This window comes from Schistocerca gregaria, chromosome 1 (genome assembly GCF_023897955.1).
Source record: "Schistocerca gregaria isolate iqSchGreg1 chromosome 1, iqSchGreg1.2, whole genome shotgun sequence".
NCBI classification, from domain to species: domain Eukaryota; kingdom Metazoa; phylum Arthropoda; class Insecta; order Orthoptera; family Acrididae; genus Schistocerca; species Schistocerca gregaria.
In genome coordinates this window covers 976,523,982-976,546,523 of record NC_064920.1, presented here as the reverse complement: position 1 = coordinate 976,546,523, position 22,542 = coordinate 976,523,982, and the positions used below count along the sequence as shown (strand labels likewise).

General features: G+C 42.2%; 1 protein-coding gene across 5 annotated transcripts in view; it reads left to right on the top strand.

Moving 5' to 3' along the window:
* Positions 1 to 22,542, top strand: part of LOC126277228 (major facilitator superfamily domain-containing protein 6) — a 217,166-nt gene that overhangs the window by 134,021 nt on the left and 60,603 nt on the right. For 4 of the 5 annotated variants that reach the window (XM_049977341.1, XM_049977345.1, XM_049977340.1 and 1 more), the window contains exons 2-3: positions 2,417 to 2,518; positions 19,834 to 20,132. In XM_049977341.1, the coding sequence (XP_049833298.1) occupies positions 2,458 to 2,518; positions 19,834 to 20,132 (360 nt within the window). In that variant the 5' untranslated portion in view covers positions 2,417 to 2,457. Of the gene's footprint in view, positions 1 to 2,416; positions 2,566 to 19,833; positions 20,133 to 22,542 lie in introns of those variants that run through there. The other variant, XM_049977344.1, reaches the window with a different exon arrangement.

The window sequence follows — 22,542 nt, the reverse complement described above, 5'->3', positions numbered from 1 at the left end:
GGTCTATGGTCCCTTGGCGGTGTAAAATTTTTAAGTTTCTAAATCAATGCAATCAAAATACACAGCCATTTATGGTATGGTACGCGGAAACTTAGAATCATGATATTCGGAGCGAAGCAAAGTATATCAGTACGAGCAAAAAATCTGAAACTTGTTAAATTGTAATTATATCACATAAAAATATCTTTTTGCCATTTGAACAGACACTGGATTCATCATGCGTCAAAAAGCGTAGTACACGAGCCTTACTGCATGCAGCCATAAAATGTATGTTGTAGTCAAAGTTTTAATGAGTCTCTCTCTCTCTCTCTCTCTCTCTCTCTCTCTCTCTCTCTCTCTCTCTCTCTACACACACAGATAAACTGTAGTTTCCTGCTCGCTGCTTTTTGTCTGACTGAGGAACTACTGTAGACATTTTGATACTGTCTTGGAATTCCCTTGCCGGTATCTACATCGAAAACAGGCAAAAATGGTTAAGATTCTCGATTCCCAAGATGGATAAACTATATACAAGGAGAATCACGTAAAACTTGCACCGCAAATATTGAGTAAATGGTAAGTTCTATTAACGTGCGGTTTTCGCAGAATGAATTGGTAGTAAGACGATAAATAGATTGTGATAGTATTTAGAAAGTGTGCTTTTTGTACAAAGATACTCAATATGCATCACCATATCGGCAATTATTTATCAATCTCTTCAACCATTTACGTGAAAGTGATAGTTTAACATACAGGTAACATAACAGAAGGAAACAAGTGACGACAGAAGAGGGGAGAAATTAATGTTATTGCTAATGTTGCAGTTGATCCGCACTTTACCTCCCGCGAAATCGCACGAGGAAGTGGCGTGAGTCGTGCAAGTGTCCTACGCATTCTCCAACGACATAAATTTCATCCCTAACAAGAGCTACATGGAAACGATTATGAGAACCATGTTAACTTCTGTACATAAACATTAAGACAGGATACTCTAGATGTGTCATGTTTCTTGTTTAATGATGAAGCCATATTTCCTGATCATGGCCAGGTAAACCGCCGAAACATGCACTATTGGTCTGTGGATAGTCCCCGTTAGCTTTATCAGCAAGAACGTTACCGTGCACCATCAGCTCATAGGCCGGTTCTTCATAGACGGATCACTGAACGCGCACAAGTACTGAAGCCTTTTAACAGACTATCTTCTACTGAAGCTAGAAGACGTTCCTCTGCAGACTAGGAGGAACCTGTGTTACCAACATGATGGCTGCCCAGCCCACAGTGCACGCAAGTACTTCAGCATATCTTCGCGAACTGTTTCCAAATCGTTGTATTTGACACAGACTTGACGCCTGTAGACTTTCGTGTGTGGAAAAGCTGAAAGTCGCTGTGTATAAAGACATACCAACCGCATCCGACGTTATGCAACGACACATCACTGCAGCCTGCTCGAACGTCTCCGTCGAAATGCTACCACGTATGCAGCAGTCGTTCAATACCAGTCTGGAACCGTGTATTGCCGATGCTGGTGGTCATTTTGAACACAACCTAGGTTGGTCAGTTGTCTCGTCACTGGTCAGCATCCGCATTACTAGGGTGTTCTTTGGCGTGTGCTGCCACAGGTATTGCACAAATGTCGATTTGGAGACTTCTCGAAATACGGTACGTCGTAAACGACTCGCACTAGAATCCTCCAACAAACATAACAGACGTTCTAATTTATCGCGCCGGCCGCTGTGGCCGAGCGGTACTAGGCGCTTCAGTCCGGAACCGCGCTGCTGGTACGGTCTCAGATATGAATCCTGCCTCGGGCATGGACCAGTGCGATGTCCTTAGGTTAGTTAGCTTTAAGTAGTTCTAATTCTAGGAGACTTATTACCTCAGATGTTGGCCCACAGCTCTTAGAGCCATTTTTTTCTAATTTACCCTACTTTTAGTGTGTGTCAACAGGCATTGTTCCATTTGAAAATGTGTATGTTCGTACAAAAAATACCCTTTTTAAGTATTACAACAATCTGTTGGTTGGCTACCAATACGAGCGCTTGACTACCAATCCATTCTGTAAAAACCACACCTCAATAGCACTTTCCCTTTCTGAAATATTTACGGCGCAAGTTTTACGTACATTCTGAATTTTGTACGGAACCCTCGGTGCGCGAGCCCAACTCACACTTGGCCAGTTTTATTTGTAAATGGGCCTCTGTCTTGTTTGTAACTGGAATAAAGCTCTGAACAGCAGTGACACCATTATTATTAACAATAACTCATCAGTGATATTGTTTTGGCTGCTCACCAGTTTCTATGTTATTGTCCCTAAACCGTGTATTTACTATGACAATAGCTTCTTCTGTCGACAGGAACACTTCGAACTGTCATTAACGTAAAAAAAAAAATTATTACTCTTATCGTCTGTTGCATAATTCGTTGTAATTTGTTTCAGATTTGTACTGCCCCTGAACTGCTTAATGGATTGGACACAAAATGCCAAAGATAAACTACAAACTACTGCCTGTAAAGGCGCATTACTTCTTCTTCATGGCCTGTAAGTATGGACGACTGCTAACAATGACCTTCGTCAGATCTCCAGAGGTGTGTGTGATATTTTTTTTTTAATTTAAAATTAGGGCGCTATGCCTTTCTGGCAAAAGAGAATATTATTTCATAAACTTTGGACCGATCAGATATTTTCAAACTACTATAGGGAGTCCCAGGAGCATAAAATGAACTCTTCTACGTCGTAAATAAAAGATAATTAATTAAATTGCTTAACTTTGACACAGGTATGACCGGTACTGCACTTACTCTCTTTTGATTCTTTTTCCTAGATGCATACATTATAAAAAAAATTTACCTGTCTAAGACAAAAATCTGTAAAAAAACTTGACTATAGAGAAATGTTTTCTTGGTGGCTGCTGTAAGGAGAGAACGGGTTAGGTACAGGACAAGATTTCCTGTTCTCGGATGACGCTGCTATCGCATGGACGCATTTATAACCACAGTAGGTCGGTGGTCATAATGCTCTGGCTGATCAGTGATCTCCGTCATCTGCTGATACTCGTATCAGAGTTTTCATTTTCTTCCTGTATTTCCTTCATTACGTCATAGTTTAGGTGTAGAGATGCCTTCGATGTCTTAAGAGACCAACCCTGGTATTACACATGCTGCCACTTAGATTAGACATATAGAGGGTGGAGGGCGTAGCTGGGCCTGGTGAAGTTTTTATCTCTGGCGATTCATATTTTCCAGCTTTTAGTGTACGTGATCAAAATGTAAAACAGAAGCTTTAGTAGCAGTGCGCCAGCTAGCACGATCTTTCCTGTGGCGCACCAATTACTCGTCTCAGTGTTTAGACTGTTTAGGTTCTATTTAAGCAGAAAGTAAAGGAACTGATGATATTAGATGCTTCAGGACTAACCGCCGCGGGGCTTCACTTGCCTCTGGCCGGCGTGTATCTTACTATTTTAATACGATTATTTTTTCGTTCTTTCGTCTTTCCTATTTCAAAATGTCTAATTGTCTGGCCACCACTTCTCCGTAAGGAATCCTTCAGCCATTGATTATTAGAGAAAGAAAGGACTTACGATCTCGTCGTTTTTGACTCTTTTTTAACCCCATTAATCATCATCATAGAGATGCCTGCCCATGTTGCATAACTGGCTGTTGCCTCTACGTCATGAACATTCCAATTATTCAATTTTTATGCATGACGGTGCCCCACATCAGCCTCACACTGAGGTGGGGCGTTGTCTTAACATCACCATCCCGCAACGTTGGATTAGAAGATGTGGACAACACGATCTTATTCATGATTTTTGGTCTCCAAGGTCACCAGACTTCAGACCTTGCAATTTTTTTTCTAGTGGGGGAAGGTGGAGGCAGTACTCTTAAGGTTTTGAGAAACCGATTTGTTGAAGATGTCGATTCAATAAACAGGAACCTGTTGATTCGTGTGCGGAATGAAATGGACTACCGTTTCGATGTTTCTCGAGCAACACATGGTGTTCATGTACGTGTATGACGGGATAGTATCTGTGCGAACATAAAACTTGGAAATTTCCTCTATCTAGAGACTAGCGCAGTGAGTTTCTATAGTTCACAATTTTTCTGTAATGAACAATTGAAATCTTTTCTTTCTTTTTGAATCTCCCTGTCTGAAGGAAGGAAGGAAGGAAGACTCGTGCGACTAAAGCTTGAGTACTGCTTGAATCATACTCCAATAGGTCGGAATAAAGGATGATATCAAAGACATGCTGCTAGACTTGATACCGCTAACTTTAACACGCGAGTGTTACGGAAATTGCCCGTGAACTCAGATGGGAATTCCTGGGTGGAAGAAGACGTTCTTTTCGCGACACGCGAAAAGAGAACCCGCATTTGCGACAGACGGCTGAACTATGCTACTGCCACCAACGTAAATATCGCGTGGGGATCACGGAAACAAGATAAATCAGTGCACGTACGGAAGCATATGGACACTCACTTTCCCGTCGCTCCCTGTGCGAGTGGGTGACAAACGGCTACCTCCTGCGATGACCCACCTCAGTGTCGCCCGGCTGACAGTGGCCCATATCTTGGTGAGCTGACCTCCTTTGGCTGCCCTGCGACGGACTCTTCAGTTACCGGACTCGTTGCCATTAATTTTAGCTGACAAGGCCGCATCGGATAATCTAGTTTTACGTTTTATACATGACGATGGGTTTTATCATTCTACACTCATGCTCATAAATTAAGGATAATGCTGATACATGGTGAAACAACGCTCTGGTGGGCGGTTTGCGGGTTTAAATCACCTCGAAGTATGACCACGCGGTGCATTTGACCCGCGGTCGTCGCACGGTGGCGCTAGCAGCGGTCCACATACGCAGAGGTGTTTTGGTACATGTCAGAGTACGGGGCAGCAAGTAAGGGTGCAGACGTTTTCAGACGTGCTAATGGTGACTGTGTGTTGAAAATGGTTAAAAGAACACATAGTGATGACGTTATGAGGGGCAGAATACTAGGGAGACTGGAGGCTGGTCAAACACAGCAGGTTGTGGCACGCGGAATGCCTGTGCTACGAAGTGTGTCCTCACGATTATGGCAACGAGTCCATCAGACAGGAAACGTGTCCAGCACTGCAGCACGGGACGCCCGCAGTGTAAAACACCACAAGAAGACCGATATCTCACCATCAGTGCCCGCAGATTGCCACAGAGTACTGCAGGTAGCAAGGGCGTACCCAGGATCTAAAAGGGGGCGGGGGGGGGGGGGGGCGGCGGCAGGCCATACTTGTCTCAGGAAACAAGGACTCGAGACAACATACAGCACTTCTGATTGAATAAAACAGTAAACCAGTGAAAAACTGCTTTCAATAAACATTTTAAATATAAGAATGCACTCGTTTAAAAATACAGCTTTTTAATTCAGTAATAATCTTCTAGAATTTGCCGACAATAACGTGCCGAAGCCGAAAAAATTGCTCCCGGATCTGCGCGAACGAGTTCAAATATCTTCTATGGGAGGGGAGGGGGGGGAACAGCTGCCCCCTCCCTGCCCCTCGCTGGGTACGCCCATGGCAGGTAGCCTTGCTTGGGACCTTACTGCAGCCACTGGAACAGTTGTCTCCAGACATACAGTCTACAGACTGGGTTTTCATCTGGCGCGAACCAGGAACCAGATACCAGCCCCTTAATGTCCTCGAAAGAGATCTGTATGGAGGTCACGGTTTGAAGGTGTAGGGTGGGATTATGATTGATGCACGTACCCCTCTGCATGTCTTTGACAGAGGAACTGTAACAGGTCAGGTGTATCGGGACGTCATTTTGCACCAGTATGTCCGCCTATTCAGGGGTGCAGTGTGTCCCACTTTCCTCTTAATGGATCATATCGCACGGCCCCACTGAGCTGTCATTGTGAAGGAGTACCTTGAAACAGAAGATAACAGGCGAATGGAGTGGCCTGCCTGTTCTCCAGACCTAAAAGCCATCGAGCACGTCTTATATGCTTTCGGTCAAACCCTTACGACACTTCAGGAGCTCAGAGAAGCACTGGTGCAAGAATGGGAGACTATACCCCAACAGCTGCTCGTCCACCTGGTCCAGAGTATGCCAACCCGTTGTGCGGCCTGTGTACGTGTGGATGTGATCATATCCCACATTGGTATCTGGGTACATGCGCAGGAAATAGTGTCGTTTTGTAGCAAGTGTGTTTCGGGCCGGTTTTCTCAACTTATCACCAATACCGTGTACTTACAGATAGATCTGTGTCGTGTGTGTTCCCTATGTGCCTATGCTATTAGTGCCAGTTTTGTGTAGTGCCACGTTGTGTGGGGCCATATTCTGCAATTATCCTTAATTTATGAGCATGAGTGTATATAAGTTTTAGCGCATGGCCTTTTGTCCCTTTGTGTTCTCCACTCCAATGCTTTTAGGGTGATTTTTTTAATTTGTCGCAGAGTGGCTGGCTTTTCCTTTTTATTCTCGTGGTCGGCCAGCTACGGTTATCTTCTTTCTTGTTTTTATCGCTTCTACCTGTTTCTTGCTTCTCTCTGAGGTTTTCTTTTCGTGTTTTGTCCATAGTAGTGTTGGTTGTCCTTCTGTCGTTCTTTTGGTTCTTCCTTCCTCCTGTTATTGTGCTGTAGATCTCCTTCCTTTTCTTCTTTCCCTTGTGTAATTATTTTACCCGGAACGAGGTACCACCGATGACCTCTCAGTTTGGTCCCTTCTCCACGCCCCCCCCCCCCCCCCCCCTTCTTTTAAACCACGCAACCTGTGCGAGTGCAACAAGCAAGGCCTAACGGTGGTACAAGGCACCCTCTGTCTTGCGTCATACGGTGCCTCGCGAAATACACTTGAGAGAGAGAGAGAGAGAGAGAGAGAGAGAGAGAGAGAGAGAGAGAGAGAGAGAGAGAGATACGACGCACAACGAACGAATTATCCGACGGGTATGCAACTCTGTGTGATGTACATAAACAAACAAACAAATTATTACAATTTCAGAACAAGTACATTATTTGTTAAAGAGAAAGAGCTTCACAAATTGAGCAAGTCAGTATTGCGTCGGTCCGCCTCTGGGTCACATCATAGCACTTATTCGCCTTGGCACTGATTGATAGTTGGCTCGCGGTCTTGGACGCCTTGTCACTGTCCGTGCGGCTCCCCCCGTCGGAGGTTCGAGTCCTCCCTCGGGCATGGGTGTGTGTGTTGTCCATAGCGTAAGTTAGTTTAAATTAGATTAAATAGTGTGTAGGCTTAGGGACCGATGACCTCTGCCGTTTTAGACTAGACATCTACTCTGTAGGAACCAGATCGCGCTATTCGTCCACGAGACTCAGACGACCATAGACATGGGTTCCCAGGTAGATTCCGTGTTTCTTGACTTCCACAAGGCGTTCGATACAGTTCCACACAGTCGTTAAATGAACAAAGTAGGAGCATATGGACTATCAGACCAATTGTGTGATTGGATTGAAGAGTTCCTAGATAAGAGAACGCAGCATGTCATTCTCAGTGGAGAGATGTCTTCCGAAATAAGAGTGATTTCAGGTGTGCCGCAAGGGAGTATTGTAGGACCGTTGCTATTCACAATATACGAGGAGCATTCAAGTTCTAAGGCCTCCGATTTTTTTTTCTAACTACTCACCCGAAATCGATGAAACTGGCGTTACATCTCGACGTAATTGCCCTGCAGACGTACACATTTTTCACAACGCTGACGCCATGATTCCATGGCAGAGGCGAAGGCTTCTTTAGGAGTCTGTTTTGACAACTGGAAAATCGCTGAGGCAATAGCAGCACGGCTGGTGAATGTGCGGCCACGGAGAGTGTCTTTCATTGTCGGAAAAAGCCAAAAGCCACCAGGAGCCATGTCAGGTGAGTAGGGAGCATGAGGAATCACTTCAAAGTTATCACGAAGAAACTGTTGCGTAACGTTAGCTCGATGTGCGGGTGCGTTGTCTTGGTGAAACAGCACACGCGTAGCCCTTCCCGGACGTTTTTGTTGCAGTGCAGGAAGGAATTTGTTCTTCAAAACATTTTCGTAGGATGCACCTGTTACCGTAGTGCCCTTTGGAACGCAATAGGTAAGGATTACGCCCTCGCTGTCCCAGAACATGGACACCGTCATTTTTTCAGCACTGGCGGTTACCCGAAATTTTTTTTGTGGTGGTGAATCTGTGTGCTTCCATTGAGGAGCTGACTGGCGCTTTGTTTCTGGATTGAAAAATGGCATCCTCGTCTCATCCATTGTCACAACCGACGAAAATAAAGTCCCATTCATGCTGTCGTTGCTCGTCAACATTGCTTGGCAACATGCCACACAGGCAACCATGTGGTCGTCCGTCAGCATTCGTGGCACCCACCTGGATGACTCTTTTCGCATTTTCAGGTCGTCATGCAGGATTGTGTGCACAGAGCCCACAGAAATGCCAACTCTGGAGGCGATCTGTTCAAGAGTCATTCGGCGACCCCCCAAAACAATTCTCTCCAGTTTCTCGATCATGTCGTCAGACCGGCTTGTGCGAGCCCGAGGTTGTTTCGGTTTGTTGTCAAACGATGTTTTGCCTTCATTAAACTGTCGCACCCACGAACGCACTTTCGACACATCCGTTACTCCATCACCACATGTCTCCTTCAACTGTCGATGAATTTCAATTGGTTTCACACCACGCAAATTCAGAAAACGAATGATTGCAAGCTGTTCAAGTAAGGAAAACGTCGCCATTTTAAGTATTTAAAACAGTTATCATTCTCGCCGCTGGCGGTAAAATTCCATCTGCCGTTCGGTGCTGCCGTCTCTGGGACGTATTGACAATGAACGCGGCCTCATTTTAAAACAATGCGCATGTTTCTATCTCTTTCCAGTCTGGAGAAAAAAAAAATCGCATGCCTTAGAACTTGAATGCACCTCGTATATAAATGACCTTGTGGATAACATCGGAAGTTCACAGAGGCTTTTTGCGGATTATGCTGTGGTATATCGAGATGTTGTAACAATGGAAAGTTGTACTGAAATGCAGGAAGATCAGCAACGACTTGACGCATGGTGCAGGGAATGGCAATTGAATCGCAATGTAGACAAGTGTTATGTGCTGCGGATACATAGAAAGAAAGATCCTTTATCATTTAGCTACAATATAGCAGGTCAGCAACTGGAAGCAGTTCAATCCATAAATTATATGGGAGTAGGCATTAGGAGTGATTTGAAATGCAACGATCATATAAAGTTGATCCTCGGTATAGCAGATGCCAGACTGAGATTCATTGAAAGAATGCTAAGGAAATGCAATGCTAAAACAAAGGAAGTAGATTACAGCACACTTGTTCGCCCACTGCTTAAATATTGCTGACCAGTGTGGGATCCGTACCAGATAGGGTTGATAGAAGAGATAGAGAAGATCCAACGGAGAGCAGCGCGCTTCGTTACAGGATCATTTAGTAATCGCGAAAGCGTTACGGAAATAATAAACTCCAGTGGAAGACTTTACAGGAGAGTCGCTCAGTAGCTCAGTACGGGCTTTTGTTGAAGTTTCGAGAACATACCTTCACCGAAGAGTCGAGCAGTACATTGCTCCCTACTACGTACATCTCGCGAAGAGACCATGAGGATAAAATCAGAGAGATTAGAGCCCACACAGAGGCATACTGACAATCTTTCCACAAACAATACGAGACTGGAATAGAAGGGAGAGCCGATAGAGGTACTCAAAGTACCCTCCGCCACACACCGTCAGGTGGCTTGCTGAGTAAAGATGTAGATGTAGATGTTTGGCCCTATAAGACCTTTCCACAAATTTCCAACTGACTAATAGTTGTTTGATGTTCTCCTTAGGGATATCGTACCAAATTCTGTCCAACTGGCACGTTAGGTCGTCAAATGACAAACTGGTTAGCGGGCCCTGCTCATAATGCTTCAAACGTTCTCAATCAGGGGAGAGAGACGGCGATTTGCTGGCCAAGGAAGGATTTGGCAATCACAAAGACAATCAGTAGAAATTGTCGCCTTGTGGGCAGTCATTATCTTGCTGAAATGTAAGCCCAGGATTGTTTGCCATGAAGGGTAACAAGACAGAGTGCAAAATGTCATCGACATAAGGGTACCATTGATGGCAACCAAATGGGTTCTACTATGAAAAGGAATGGCACCCCAGACGGTCAGTCCTGGTTGTCGGGCAAATGGTGGGTGACAGTGAGGTTGGTATCCCGCCTCTATCCATGGCGTCTGTAGACAAGTCTTCAGCCTGGAATATCATTGAACAGAGTAACATTGTCTTCAGTGCTGACTGCCACTTGGAAATGGGCACCAAAGACAAACCCAGACGTGTCTGAAGACGGCCTGGAAGCGGTGGGTACCATCCTGACAGTCGCCAGCCATACGACCCGACGATCAGGAGTGATGCTCTGGGGCGCCATTTCTTTTCATGGCTGGACCCAGTTAGTTGTGATCCACGGCAGCCTTAGAGCACAGCGGTACGTCGACGACGATCTTCGCATGTCTTGGTTGTCTTCATGGCAATCCATCCTCGGTTTATATTTCAGCACGAGAATGCCCTCCCGCACACGGCGAGAGTTTCTACTGCTTGTCTTCATGCTTGCCAAACCGTTTCTTGGGCAGCAAGATCGCAGGATCCCTCCCCCCGATTGAGAAAGTTTGTATCATTATGGGCAGAGTCCTCCAACCAGGTTGGAATTTCTACACTCTACGGCACCAGTTGGTCAGAATTTGCCACTATATCTCTCGGGAGAACATCGAACTACTGTCAATCAATGGCAAGCCGAAGGACTACTTGCATAAGGGCTAGAGGTGGACCAACGCGTTATTGATTTGCTCAATTTGTGAAGATCTTTCTCTTGAATAAATCGTCCAGTTTTTTTCTGAAATTGTAATCATTTGTTTGCCTGTACATGTGCATCACATCTACCGATTTCCGTACCGTTCGGATAAGTCCTTTGTAGTGATCCTTTTTTCCTTAGTCTGTGTATTCTCGCGTAATCCCCACCGCACACTCTTTTTACTTTATGTGCAGTTTATATGGCATAATATTTTAATTAATTTTCTATTGGTTATTGTTGCGAGCACTACAGATAAAATACGATTCTCACTATTAGTTTCAGCAGTTGAAAATATTTTAACTTTATGCAGTTAGACTTATTATGTGGGGATACGCACGACACTAACAGATTTCCTGCTGTGGACGCACTATCTTTAATTTGCAAACTATTTTTTATATAGCACTGATCTGACTTGTTAGATATGGAAGATGGTATAATTGCTGTAACTAATTATGGAATTAAAAAAATATAGCCTTCGCGACTTTAATCTACTGAATTCACTGAAAATTACTCTTATTACCTGTACGGAAGTTACAGTATGTTACGTTCGCTAAAAGTAAAAGCTGCAGTGGACTTACATGTGTATATATGAACACTATTAACTGCCACGACTAACATGAGAGCATGAAACTACAAAAAATGAAATTTGATTTTTGTTAGTAGCCAGAACATGTTTTGCGCAACAGTCTTGATCACATACAAGTAAAATTTTATCACTCATGAATTATTTACGTAACTGATAACATAATAGCAGCTGCCCATGTCCACCTGAAAATGGCATAATAAAATCCACAATTTCCCTCTGAAGTCTCCAGGAATCTGAAAGAGAGAATTTTAATGTGCCGTTACCTGCCCGCTATGTTGTGGGAAAACTGCTTTCATTCAATTTAATTTGAATTTGCCGCGGCAGCGGTTCCAGCGATCACTGCACGGCACTGCGGCTGCGTTATGAAAAATTCCTAATATACTGAAAACGGCTGTGAATGTGGAATGGAATCTTGGGGAAGCTAGCAATAAATTATTACAGGTAATAATTTTAACAATTTCTATATTCCGATACATACATACGCAGGCCACAGACGTTATTTGTGAAATATAGATACATAAACATTGCTCAAACATAAAACTGAAAATTTGTATTTCCTTTTATACATAATCAACAACCATTCATACAGGAACGAAATAACAATAATACAGATAAATGTTATTTTTATTATTTTTTATATATTATAACGATTTTGTAAATATCTTGCCAGGAGATGTCACAGTATGTTGATATAGGAAAGGATGAGGTAGGTGAGGCAATGATTCAGTGAAGATGAAGGTTGTATGAGTGTCTGTTAGGAAAGGATAGAGATATGAGTGGGTTGCAGGATAACTGACAAGTCAATGTCTGGTAGAGTAGGCTGTGGGAATGTTCGGATTAAACTAGCGTGGTTAGGCGCTTGAGCATGACGTTTGTCTGGTTTTGTGAATAGCTGGCTGTTACATTGAGGACACTTTGACGACTTTGTGAACCAGCGTATGTACACGTCTTTCTTTCTGAGATTGCCCTTCACTGATGCGCATGTGGCCTCAAGGTGCTAGAGGTTCGAGAAACATCAAATCTAAAGCTTCTTCGCTTTGAACTACTCTGGTTGTTTCGCGAGGCTGTTTCGAGGTTTCAGTTTCGCTGCGCGCCCGGGTGGCCTCGGCCGCTGCTGGTGGGTGCAGCGAACTTGAGACTGGCACCGTGCCCACCACGTGTCAACCGTGTGAGCTGTGCGCGCCAAATGTTTTCCGTCGTAACGTTCCAAAGAGCTTTGCTGCGCACAAATCCTTCTAAATCTATATATCATCTCCCAATTCGAGACTATTAATTTCAACTTTGGTACCAAGGCAGATGACGTAGTGCTTATCACATCTCATCCTATCATGGAGGAGCGAGGTTCAGCACCCCACCCAGCCATTGGGATGTATACTTTCCTAAATCACTTACGGAAAACGGCAGCGTGCTTCCACTCAAAAGGCTGTCAGCCATTTCCTGTCCCTATCCTTGCCTCTATACGGCTTACTTTCGGTCTCTAATGACCTCGTTGTCCACAGCGCTCTCATCCTCCTACTTCTGGCTTTTTCTTTCGAGGGGAAAAGGTGTTCTTATACCCTCAAGCACAATTTAAACTTCGCTTTTCCGTTGTTTCCTTAAATTTCTTCAGACTGTTCCACAATGGTTCTATTAAAGATGTTGCTGGTGATTTCTTTACACCTGCTTATGGTAGCTTAATCAGCAGCTCGTTAGTTTGCGACATAGGAAGCTGAGCCATACAATGGATGGGAAAAATCGAACGGTTAATACCGATACCGGTATTTTAGTTCTGAATAAATGTTACATTTTTGGTATTTGTTTGATCTCGGTTATAACAACTTTTCTTCATTACTTACTAATAACCGGGTTTGCATAGCAGCAACGCTAAGACTTTTGGTTTTCAAATAAAACTTTTACTGGTACTGTTTATTCATAAAACTTCCATTGCTTTGAAATGTAGGAGTATTATAGAAATTGGGGAAAGCGACCAGCACCATTTTAATAACAACGCCTGCATTCAAAAACTAGCAACAAACATAGCTACAATTTTATTGAGAACTGTAAACTCGGGATAACTGAACCGTTAATTTTGGATTGCTTCAGGGTGAAAAACTGATACAATCCAAAAGTGACGATACAGGGAAGCCACGAACTGGCGGCCTTTCACTCTCGCCATTGCCGCGCGCGCCTCTGCCTTAGAAATATTTGCTGAAGGCAATGAGATAGATTTATGCCGGAGCTTCAGTCCCATATCGACTGTGATCTTCTACGCCTTCACTTTGATTAGAATTTTTCAATCTTCGTTCGAAGTCCAAGATTACTTCTGGAAGAAATAGCAATAAAATACTGAAAATTGGTTAGTTCAAAAAGCGGATATTTTGAGCGATTTTAAAACTCGGGTTAAACATCACGAAAGGAATTGGTGCAAGTGAAAACCAATTGGTTCAGCAATAACGTCACCCCTAAACCAGATCCGCGCGGCACGCTGGTACACAGCCCAGTCTGAGAGTGGTTTTCTCGCAGTTTCCCACGCTAGTTTAGGCGCATGCTGGGCTGGTCCCCAATCTCGGTGTTGAAACACTTGTGCGGAGTGACGCGCCTGCGGAGCAGCTTGCTGGGTAAGCAGCTTTTCGCAGGTAAATTACAGCTTTCTTTCGGGTGATCATCAAAGCGAAGATCTATTGGGAAAAAAATTCACCAGGCTGTTAAAATTCTACTTTATTCAACACTATTATAGTCTGATTAAAATTACATGATAGTTGACACTTCACGTGTTGGAGCCGGTTTCCTTCAGTCACAGCGCTCAACGACACGTCCGAATGATTCGCCGTTGCCAAACTGTCGCAACAACCAATTCCTTGTCCGACTTTCTTTACTGTTGTGCTTGGATCGTGACAGTGTATCTTTCATTTCCGGCATACTTCGCGCCGGCTGCTTCCAACATTTCTCCGCGTTACACATTAACAGCATTTGTGAAGTGACCGGCCGTGTTTGTGTATCATCTACAACCGAGAGGTAGCCGGCAGCCGACGTCGCAGCACTCCAGCGGCAAGTGACAGACGCCAACCGCCAAGTAATTTTGGCCGACAAGGAGAGAAGAGGTGGCGGCTTAAAGTTTCTTATCACCAGACTTTGCGCCAATGTCTTGGTTTAAATAGTAGACGGCTCCGCAATGTCTCATGAAGTGAGGGCATATGACACTGTTGATGGTTATCTGTCCATCGGATGGGGACGTTAAACTTGGTGACCCCTTCGTGCTATTCGCGAGGAGTAGGCTATGTACCACCACCACCACCACCACCACCACCACCACCACAACCACACTACATGAACCTTACACTACACAAGCGCACAAATACATGTAGTATCACAAATATTGGAATGGAGCATGTTTCAAATAAATTAAAAAAATCGAGATTGGCTCATTTTCAAATGCATCTATAACAAATATGAATAGCGTATAGCAGGTCGATAAACTGTGTGAACTAAAATATAAAGTGCACGGAATAATAGTGGTTGGAAGAAGTATGTTAACACATTGCTGAAACACCACATATAACCAGTAACAACAAGACAAACGTGATACATACCTACAAAACACACATACACGCACCTGTTCTACGTCTAAACCTGCATCTGTTTTCTGCAAACCAGTGTGAAGTGCACGACAGAGGGCACGTCCCATTGAACCAGTTATTAAGGTTTATTCCCGCTCCATTCACATATGAAACGCGGGAAGAAAGATTTTTTAAATGCCTCTTTGCATGCTGTAATTAACCTCGTCCTCCTGATTCCTCTGTAAGTGAAAGTGGATTGTAGTAAGAGGGGCGTTCAATAAGTAATGCAACACACTTTTTTTCCGAAAGCAGGTTGGTTTTATTCAGGGTTCCAATACACCTGTTATTCCCCATCTTTTGGCTGCAAAACCCTATTTTTAAGATAATCTCCATTCACTGCAACGGCCTTCGCCACATTACTAGGATGACCTCTATGTCTGCATGGTACCACTCTATTGCTCCACGTCAGAACCAACGTCTTGCTACATCAATAACATCCCCATCATCCATGCACTGCTTCCTGTGAAGTGCATCCTTCATTGGTCCAAACAGATGCTGGCCGTGTGGCCGTGCGGTTCTAGGCACTACAGTCTAGAACCGCGTGACCGCTACGGTCGCAGGTTCGAATCCTGCCTCCGGCATGGATGTGTGTGATGTCCTTAGGCCAGTTAGGTCTAAGCAGTTCTAAGTTCTAGGGGACTGATGACCACAGATGTTAAGTCCCATAGTGCTCAGAGCCATAGCGGTCACGCGGTTCCAGACTGTAGCGCCTAGAACCGCTCGGCCACTCCGGCTGGCCCACCACAGTTCCTCATGATTTCACGTACTGAAGACAGTCAGTCCCTCGCTACTGTAAATCCGTTTATTATTCAGAAAGGTAGAGATGCAACTTTCCCAGTTGGTGTGAACCCTTCACCACCTTGGCTTCGTAAAGCAGCCCGTGCTAACCTTGATCTTCATTTGCTTCCTAAGGACACTACTCAGGCCTCACTCTATATCTTCAGTTTCACGACCTTTGCATGGAACTTTGTGATATTACCTCTATATGCACTGATGGCTCTCGGACTGACGGTGGGGTCGGGTGTACCTTCGTCATTGGCATCCGTGTCTTCCAATATTGGCTTCCGGCACACTGCTCAGTATTTACAGCCAAGCTCTTTGCCCTCTATCAGGCCACAGAGGAAATCTGGTGACAGACTTTTCAATTGTGTCATCTGCTGGGACTCACTCAGCACTCTTCAACGTCTATGTGCGCTGTACATCACCCATCCCTTAGTGCAGCAGGTACAGGAAAACTGTCACTTGATCACTTTTGGTAGAGACACTGTGATGTTTATATGGGTGCCATGTCATGTCGGTCCACCAGGAAACAAGGCTGCTGACACTGCTGCAGTCCTCATACCTCAGCCTGCTAGTTCCTGCATTCCCTCTAGTAATCTCTGTGTTGCTGTCTGTCAGGATGTGGTGTCCATTTGGCATAGCCAATGGTCCTCCCTTCACGGGAATAAGCTCCGGTTTATTAAGCCTCTCTGAGGCTTGGACAACCTCCTCTTGGCCCTCCTGCTGGGAGGAGGTCATTTTAATTAGGCTCCCTTTGTAGTCACTGTCATTTGATAGTGGCGCTACCCCACCACTTTGAACACATTGCTCCCTAGGTTTTTAACTGTCTGTCACTTGTTGATGGAATGCCCATTTTTTAACCATTTATGTTCCCGCTTGGGTTTGCCGTCTGAGTTATTAGCCATTTTAGTAAATGATGTGTGGGCTGTTGACCATGTTTTACTTTTCATACGTCAAAGCAATATGGTGAAGGCTATTTAATTTTTAGTTATTCGACCTCTGTTTCTGTAAGGTCTTTTTTAGCCCTTTTTCGCCACATGCCTGTTTTTAGCCATCTTCTCTTACGTCAATTGAGACTGATGTATAGTCATTTTAACTCCTCTCTATCTTCATGATGTATAGTTTTGTCTTGGGCATGTATGACTCCAGTTGTATTTTGTGTCCTAAAGAAAAACAAAGTAAACAAACAAAATAGACTGCATAAAGAGCAGTGTGAGAATGTTCGCCTTATGGTCTGTTGTGTGAAATTTGTCATTGGACACAATTACAAACTGATGTGAAGCCAAGGAGTCATGAATTTTCTCTTTAGAACTTTAAATATTCTGGTTATAGTAATATGTCAGTGAAAACAGTTGGGGCCTACAGATATGGAAAAATAACTTGCAGTTAGCTACATTTATGTAGCACACTGTTATGTATAACCAGTGTTCTAGGCTGATGAACTGCATCTTTGACATGATTGAAATGCTATTTAAGCAGAAGTTTTCATGCACTCAAACTAAAACAGTTACCACACATGTAATCGCACTATTCAGTGTGGAACAACTTACCAACAGTCTTGAAGAAGTGCATAATTGATTTCAATAATTATCAGTTAACATTAATGAACACATTATTTTTTAGTACCACTAAAGCAACTAGATATAAAAAGAAGTATAGTTCCCCCCCCCCCCCCCCCCCCACAGGCTACCAGTTCTTAAATACGTCTGTCGAACAGGAGGAGTTGTCTGGGGGAAATGACTTTAGGTTGAATTTTAAAAACTTGCTTTGCTACATGTCAGACATTTTTTGTTATGGCACTATGGTACCATTGTTGGGTAAATTATCAAAGATTTTTGTTGCTGTAGGTTGAACACCTTTCTGAGACACTGAAAGATTTTGTAATGGATCATTTGTGCCTCTAGTGTCGTAAATATGGACATTAAAACCACAAATTATACATGTCTTGTACAATGACTGGTTATCCTGTCTCCTGTTTGACAATATACTATATAATTTTAATATTAGTATCTCCATTACTAATTTCTGTCAGAATGCAAATATTTCTAGACATTTTAATGTCTTTTCTTAAAATATTACAGTATTTTTTTGTGGAATACAACTGATATCAGATCTTGACTTGTACTGACCTTTTATATAACTTCCCCTTTACCTCTTACATGAGATCTTAATTCCCTACATGACTCGTTTCATACAGACATCACTTAGTATGAGGTCTGCAATTCTGTATAACTATGATGTATCATTACATGTCATCCTGTATATGACTGCTCTGTGTCCGACTCCTTTGTATGTCTTACATTTTCCATCACTGATAATATCTGTACTGTAGCTGAAATTTAAATCTTCAATAAATTATAGATTGAATCATGACTAATTGCTGACTTCCTACCTTTTTGAGTTACACCACAGTCACTGTGATTCCAATGGAATACAATCTGATTAATCCTTTAGTTGTCCATGGGTTACTTGTTTTTTTTACTGGATTTTCTGGACAACAGTTTAGGAAAGTGACTTTAAATTGTTTACATGATTTTGCTAAGGAATAAACTGAATTTGTATATGACTTTCTCTTAAACTATTGTATCTGTTCTCATTAATAAACTTCACTGTTTTGCAAGAACTTGCATCTGGGTTGTCACATGCTATTCTGTTTATTTCCATTAATTGTACATGGTACACATTATTTGCTTCAGCCTGCATACTGTCATTAAAAATATTATCTGCCAGAGTCTTGCTATCTTGCTGATAAGAGCTGGAAAATTAGCTACTGAAATTAGATTGAAATACTTAAATAAAGATTTCACTTCATTTTTCCTGTCCATATCTTTTAAAATAATCTACACTGAAAGCTCAGCAAACTACAGATTCTTCTTGTCTATCAGGTAGATCAGTAATGCATCTAGATTTCTCATTAATAGCTGAATGTTTCCTAGAGGGGATCTGTAGACTGTTATAATTACCAGAGAAGTTATGTGTAATAACAACTTGCTTCAAAGTTCTGATCTGCATGAAAACTGTTTGACATAAAAGTTTTTTTGAGTATCATTTCATGTCATGATATAAAAAAACTGTTTTGACTTACTGCCAAACTTTTACATAATTTTCTTTTCAACTTTTGTTTTTCCATGTTAACTCTACACAAAAATACTGCTAATCTGCAATCCCTGATTTTTAACCTCTTTGTCTCTGTCGTTACATGACGTTCAAAGAGGTACAGAACATCCATCTCTTAAGAATTTCACACATCTTCTAGGCATACAAGAAGCTCATCTATCTTATTTTTCAACCCTTTAATGTTTTGATGAAGCAAATTAATTTTATCTTTCTGGAAACTGTTACATATATTTTGGTCCTGTTCTGCCCTAATTTCTTTCAAGACTGTTGTCTATAAGATAATTGTGATCTAAAATATGTGCCCACATGACTCCAGTCATCACAGGGATTTTGTCTTGTGCACCTGTGTTGTCCTTACAATTCCTTTCCTTCCCCCTCCTAGTCAGGTGCAGGCCATGACAAGTTCACACAATTTTTGTTGTGAACCTACACTGTTAATTTCAGTTCAAAACTTGTCACAATTGTGTTGACATGTTATGCATATGCCCAGTAATATTTTTAACCTGCTTATTTTGTCTCAGTAAATAAGTAATGTTAGTATGTGTGGATGAAGAAAATTCAATCATGTCATGCCTTTCACTTCCTTGACCTGTACTTTTTGTTCAATAATTTGAAAAGTCATGATTTTATTTAAAAATAATGTAGGAATGCTACCAATGTTGCTAAGCTGAAGAAATTACTAAAATATTAGTGTTTCTTCTTTCTTTGAAGACTGAATCATCTGATGTACCCCCCGAGACACTGTCCTGGTTAGATCGTATATGTATTATTTTTAATATATATTTAAATACAAAGTAGCTTGAGTTGCAAAGTGTTTCTGGGGAGCACATAATATAGCTGATCAAATTGATGAGCTCCTGCAAAGAGCACATAGGCCAAAAACATTCATTGCAGTATATTGTGTATATTACTTTTAATGCATTTGCCATTTAATAATGCATGTGAACAATTTTTATAATTTACATTGCAGCCTTGGGACCCATACTGCACCAGTTGAATGTATTTGGCAAGCAGCTGGGTGTCTCAGAAGTCGTCATTGGGGGGATTAACGCAATCTTGCCCATCTTGTTCCTGCTTGCAAAACCTGTGTTTGGCTTCGTGGCCGACTACTTTAGAAGCCAGAGGAAACTGGTCTTCATGCTGCTCGTCTGCTCCATGAATGTGTCTCTTGTGTCTCTGTACTTTGTACCTCAGCCCAAGGTGCCCTTCCTTGCTGAATATAGACTGAATGCTATTAACACCAGCTTGATTCATGAATGCACGAATTTGGTAAGTTCACAGTTACATACTTCATTTTTTTTTAGCCTAGTTAGGCAATTATCTAACAGCAAAATAAACTCATTTTTGAATAGTAAGCTAGTTTATTTCTCTTTTGAAAAGTGCACACAGTAATGTAAAAGTGTTGTGACATTATAAAAAGGACTTGTAATTCTATAGCAGTGATAGCTATAACTTCTACATTTTTTTCAATGGTTTAAGTGAATTTCAATTTTTATCAAAGTTACTATAATAATATTTGTACCTGATTGTGTGGAGCTAAGCAAGATTTTCCGAGGAGATTGTAATTCTGGCAGAGATGGAAAAGGGCTTGGAAGAACATTTGAACAGAATGGATAATGTCTTCAAAAGAGATTGTAAGATGAACATGAACAAAATTAAAACAAGAGTAATTGAATGGAATGTAATTAAATCCAGAAATGCTGAAGGAATTGCAGCAGGAAATGAAACCCTAAAACAGACTGATGAGTTTTGCTATTTGGGAACCAAAATAATTTATGATGGCTGAAGAAGAGTGTACATGAAATACAGATTACATTTTTAGCAAGAAAAATATTTCTGAAAAAGAGGTATTTGTTAATATTTAATATGAATTTAAGTGTTGAGAAGATTTTATGAAGATATTTATTTACAGTGTACCCTTGTATCGAAGTGAAATGTTAACTATAAGCAGTTTTGACAAGCAGAGAACATAAGCTCTTGAAATGTGGTGCTCCAGAAGAATGATGATTAGACGTCTGTATTGATTAACGAATGGTGGCAGTACTGAATTGATTTTTTTTTGGGGGGGGGGGGGGGGGGAATTCGACCAAAAGAAGAGACTGGTTAAGCAGATATTCCCTGAGATATCAAGAGAAGCACATATGAAAAGGTTTGTACAGGATATATAACATGGAGAGCTGCATGAAAACAGTCTTCAGACTGAAGACTACTACCCTCACCACCACAACCACAACCACAACAACAACAACAACAACAACAACAACAAATGGTGAATTCTTATTTGGTACCTGTTGGCAGTATAAAAAACAACACATCTACGTAAGCATACAGATAAAAATGAGAGGACTAACATGCTTAACCTTGTGCATATATTCACATCAAACAGTGGAAGGTGGAGTGCTTAATTTTTTTCTGTTCATTTCTAGTAAAATTCAATTAAAAGTAAACTGGACACAATGACATAACACACATTTGGTAAGGATTGATCAAAAAACTGATTGTCACCTTGTCTCTTCCTCCTGACACTGACCTGGGATTGTGTAAGGGGACAATCCCTTCAAGTAAGAATTTTCAAATGGAAGTTAGCTCATAATGTTACAAAGAAATATTTCTATAAAACTACAAGGAGACAGAAAAGGCTGTCCAGTATTTATACATAAGAGGCAAAATTCCAGTGCTGATGAAACTGACATATAAAAGTGTGATCTGTCAAAGTATCACTACCTTGCCTGTTCAGTAGTCGTTGTCTTTATTCATAAATTACATTGCCTGGGAAAAAAATAAAGAAAAAAAACTGAAAGATCCAGAAGACATGGCTGGATGTCACTGTAGCCTCGTACACACACACACACACACACACACACACACACCCACACCCACACACACACACACACACACACACACACACCGTTAGCAGGTGGGACAGGTAGAATGGCCACCAGAGGTTGTTGTTGTTGTTGTTGTTGTTGTTGTTGTTTGTATTTAGTGTTGTTAATGGGCTTGTAGGATATACAAGGTGCTATCCAAAATCTTCAGGACTGGTGCTGCAATCTGTTGAAAACCTTACGTTTGGACTAATGGTCACCATAACCCTCGAAGTAGTTCTCATCTCAACGCATACACTGGTTCCAGCGCTTATGCCACTGGTCAAACGTTTTCTGGAAGTTCTGCTCTTTGAGGGTGTTTATCACCACCAGTGATACTTCTGAATCCTCTCTAGAATGTTGAACTGATGGCCTTTTAATTTGAGTTTGTTTCAGGAACAGCGCAAAGTCACAAGGTGCCAAATCTGGCGAGTACAATGGGTGGGGAACAACTGCCATGTTATTTTTTGCTAAAAACGTCATGGTGAGCAACACATGTGACAGGGTGCATTGTTGTGAGGCAGCAGCCAGTTCCCTTGATGCCAACGTTTGGGCTGTCATCAGCGTACGTTGTCACGGAGCCATCGCAAAACGTCACAGTAATATGCAGAATTCACTGTTTGGTTGGAACGAATTCTTTGTGCATAATTCCCTTGGTATCAAAGAAAACAATGATCATGCTCTTCACTTTGCTCTTCACCTGTCTCACTTATTTGGGTCTTGGAGAGCCACTTGAACACATGTGTATGGCTCATGTTCTGTCCCCCAAACATTTGTTGAGTCATTGCGAGGGCCTCTATAGCACTTTTCCTAAG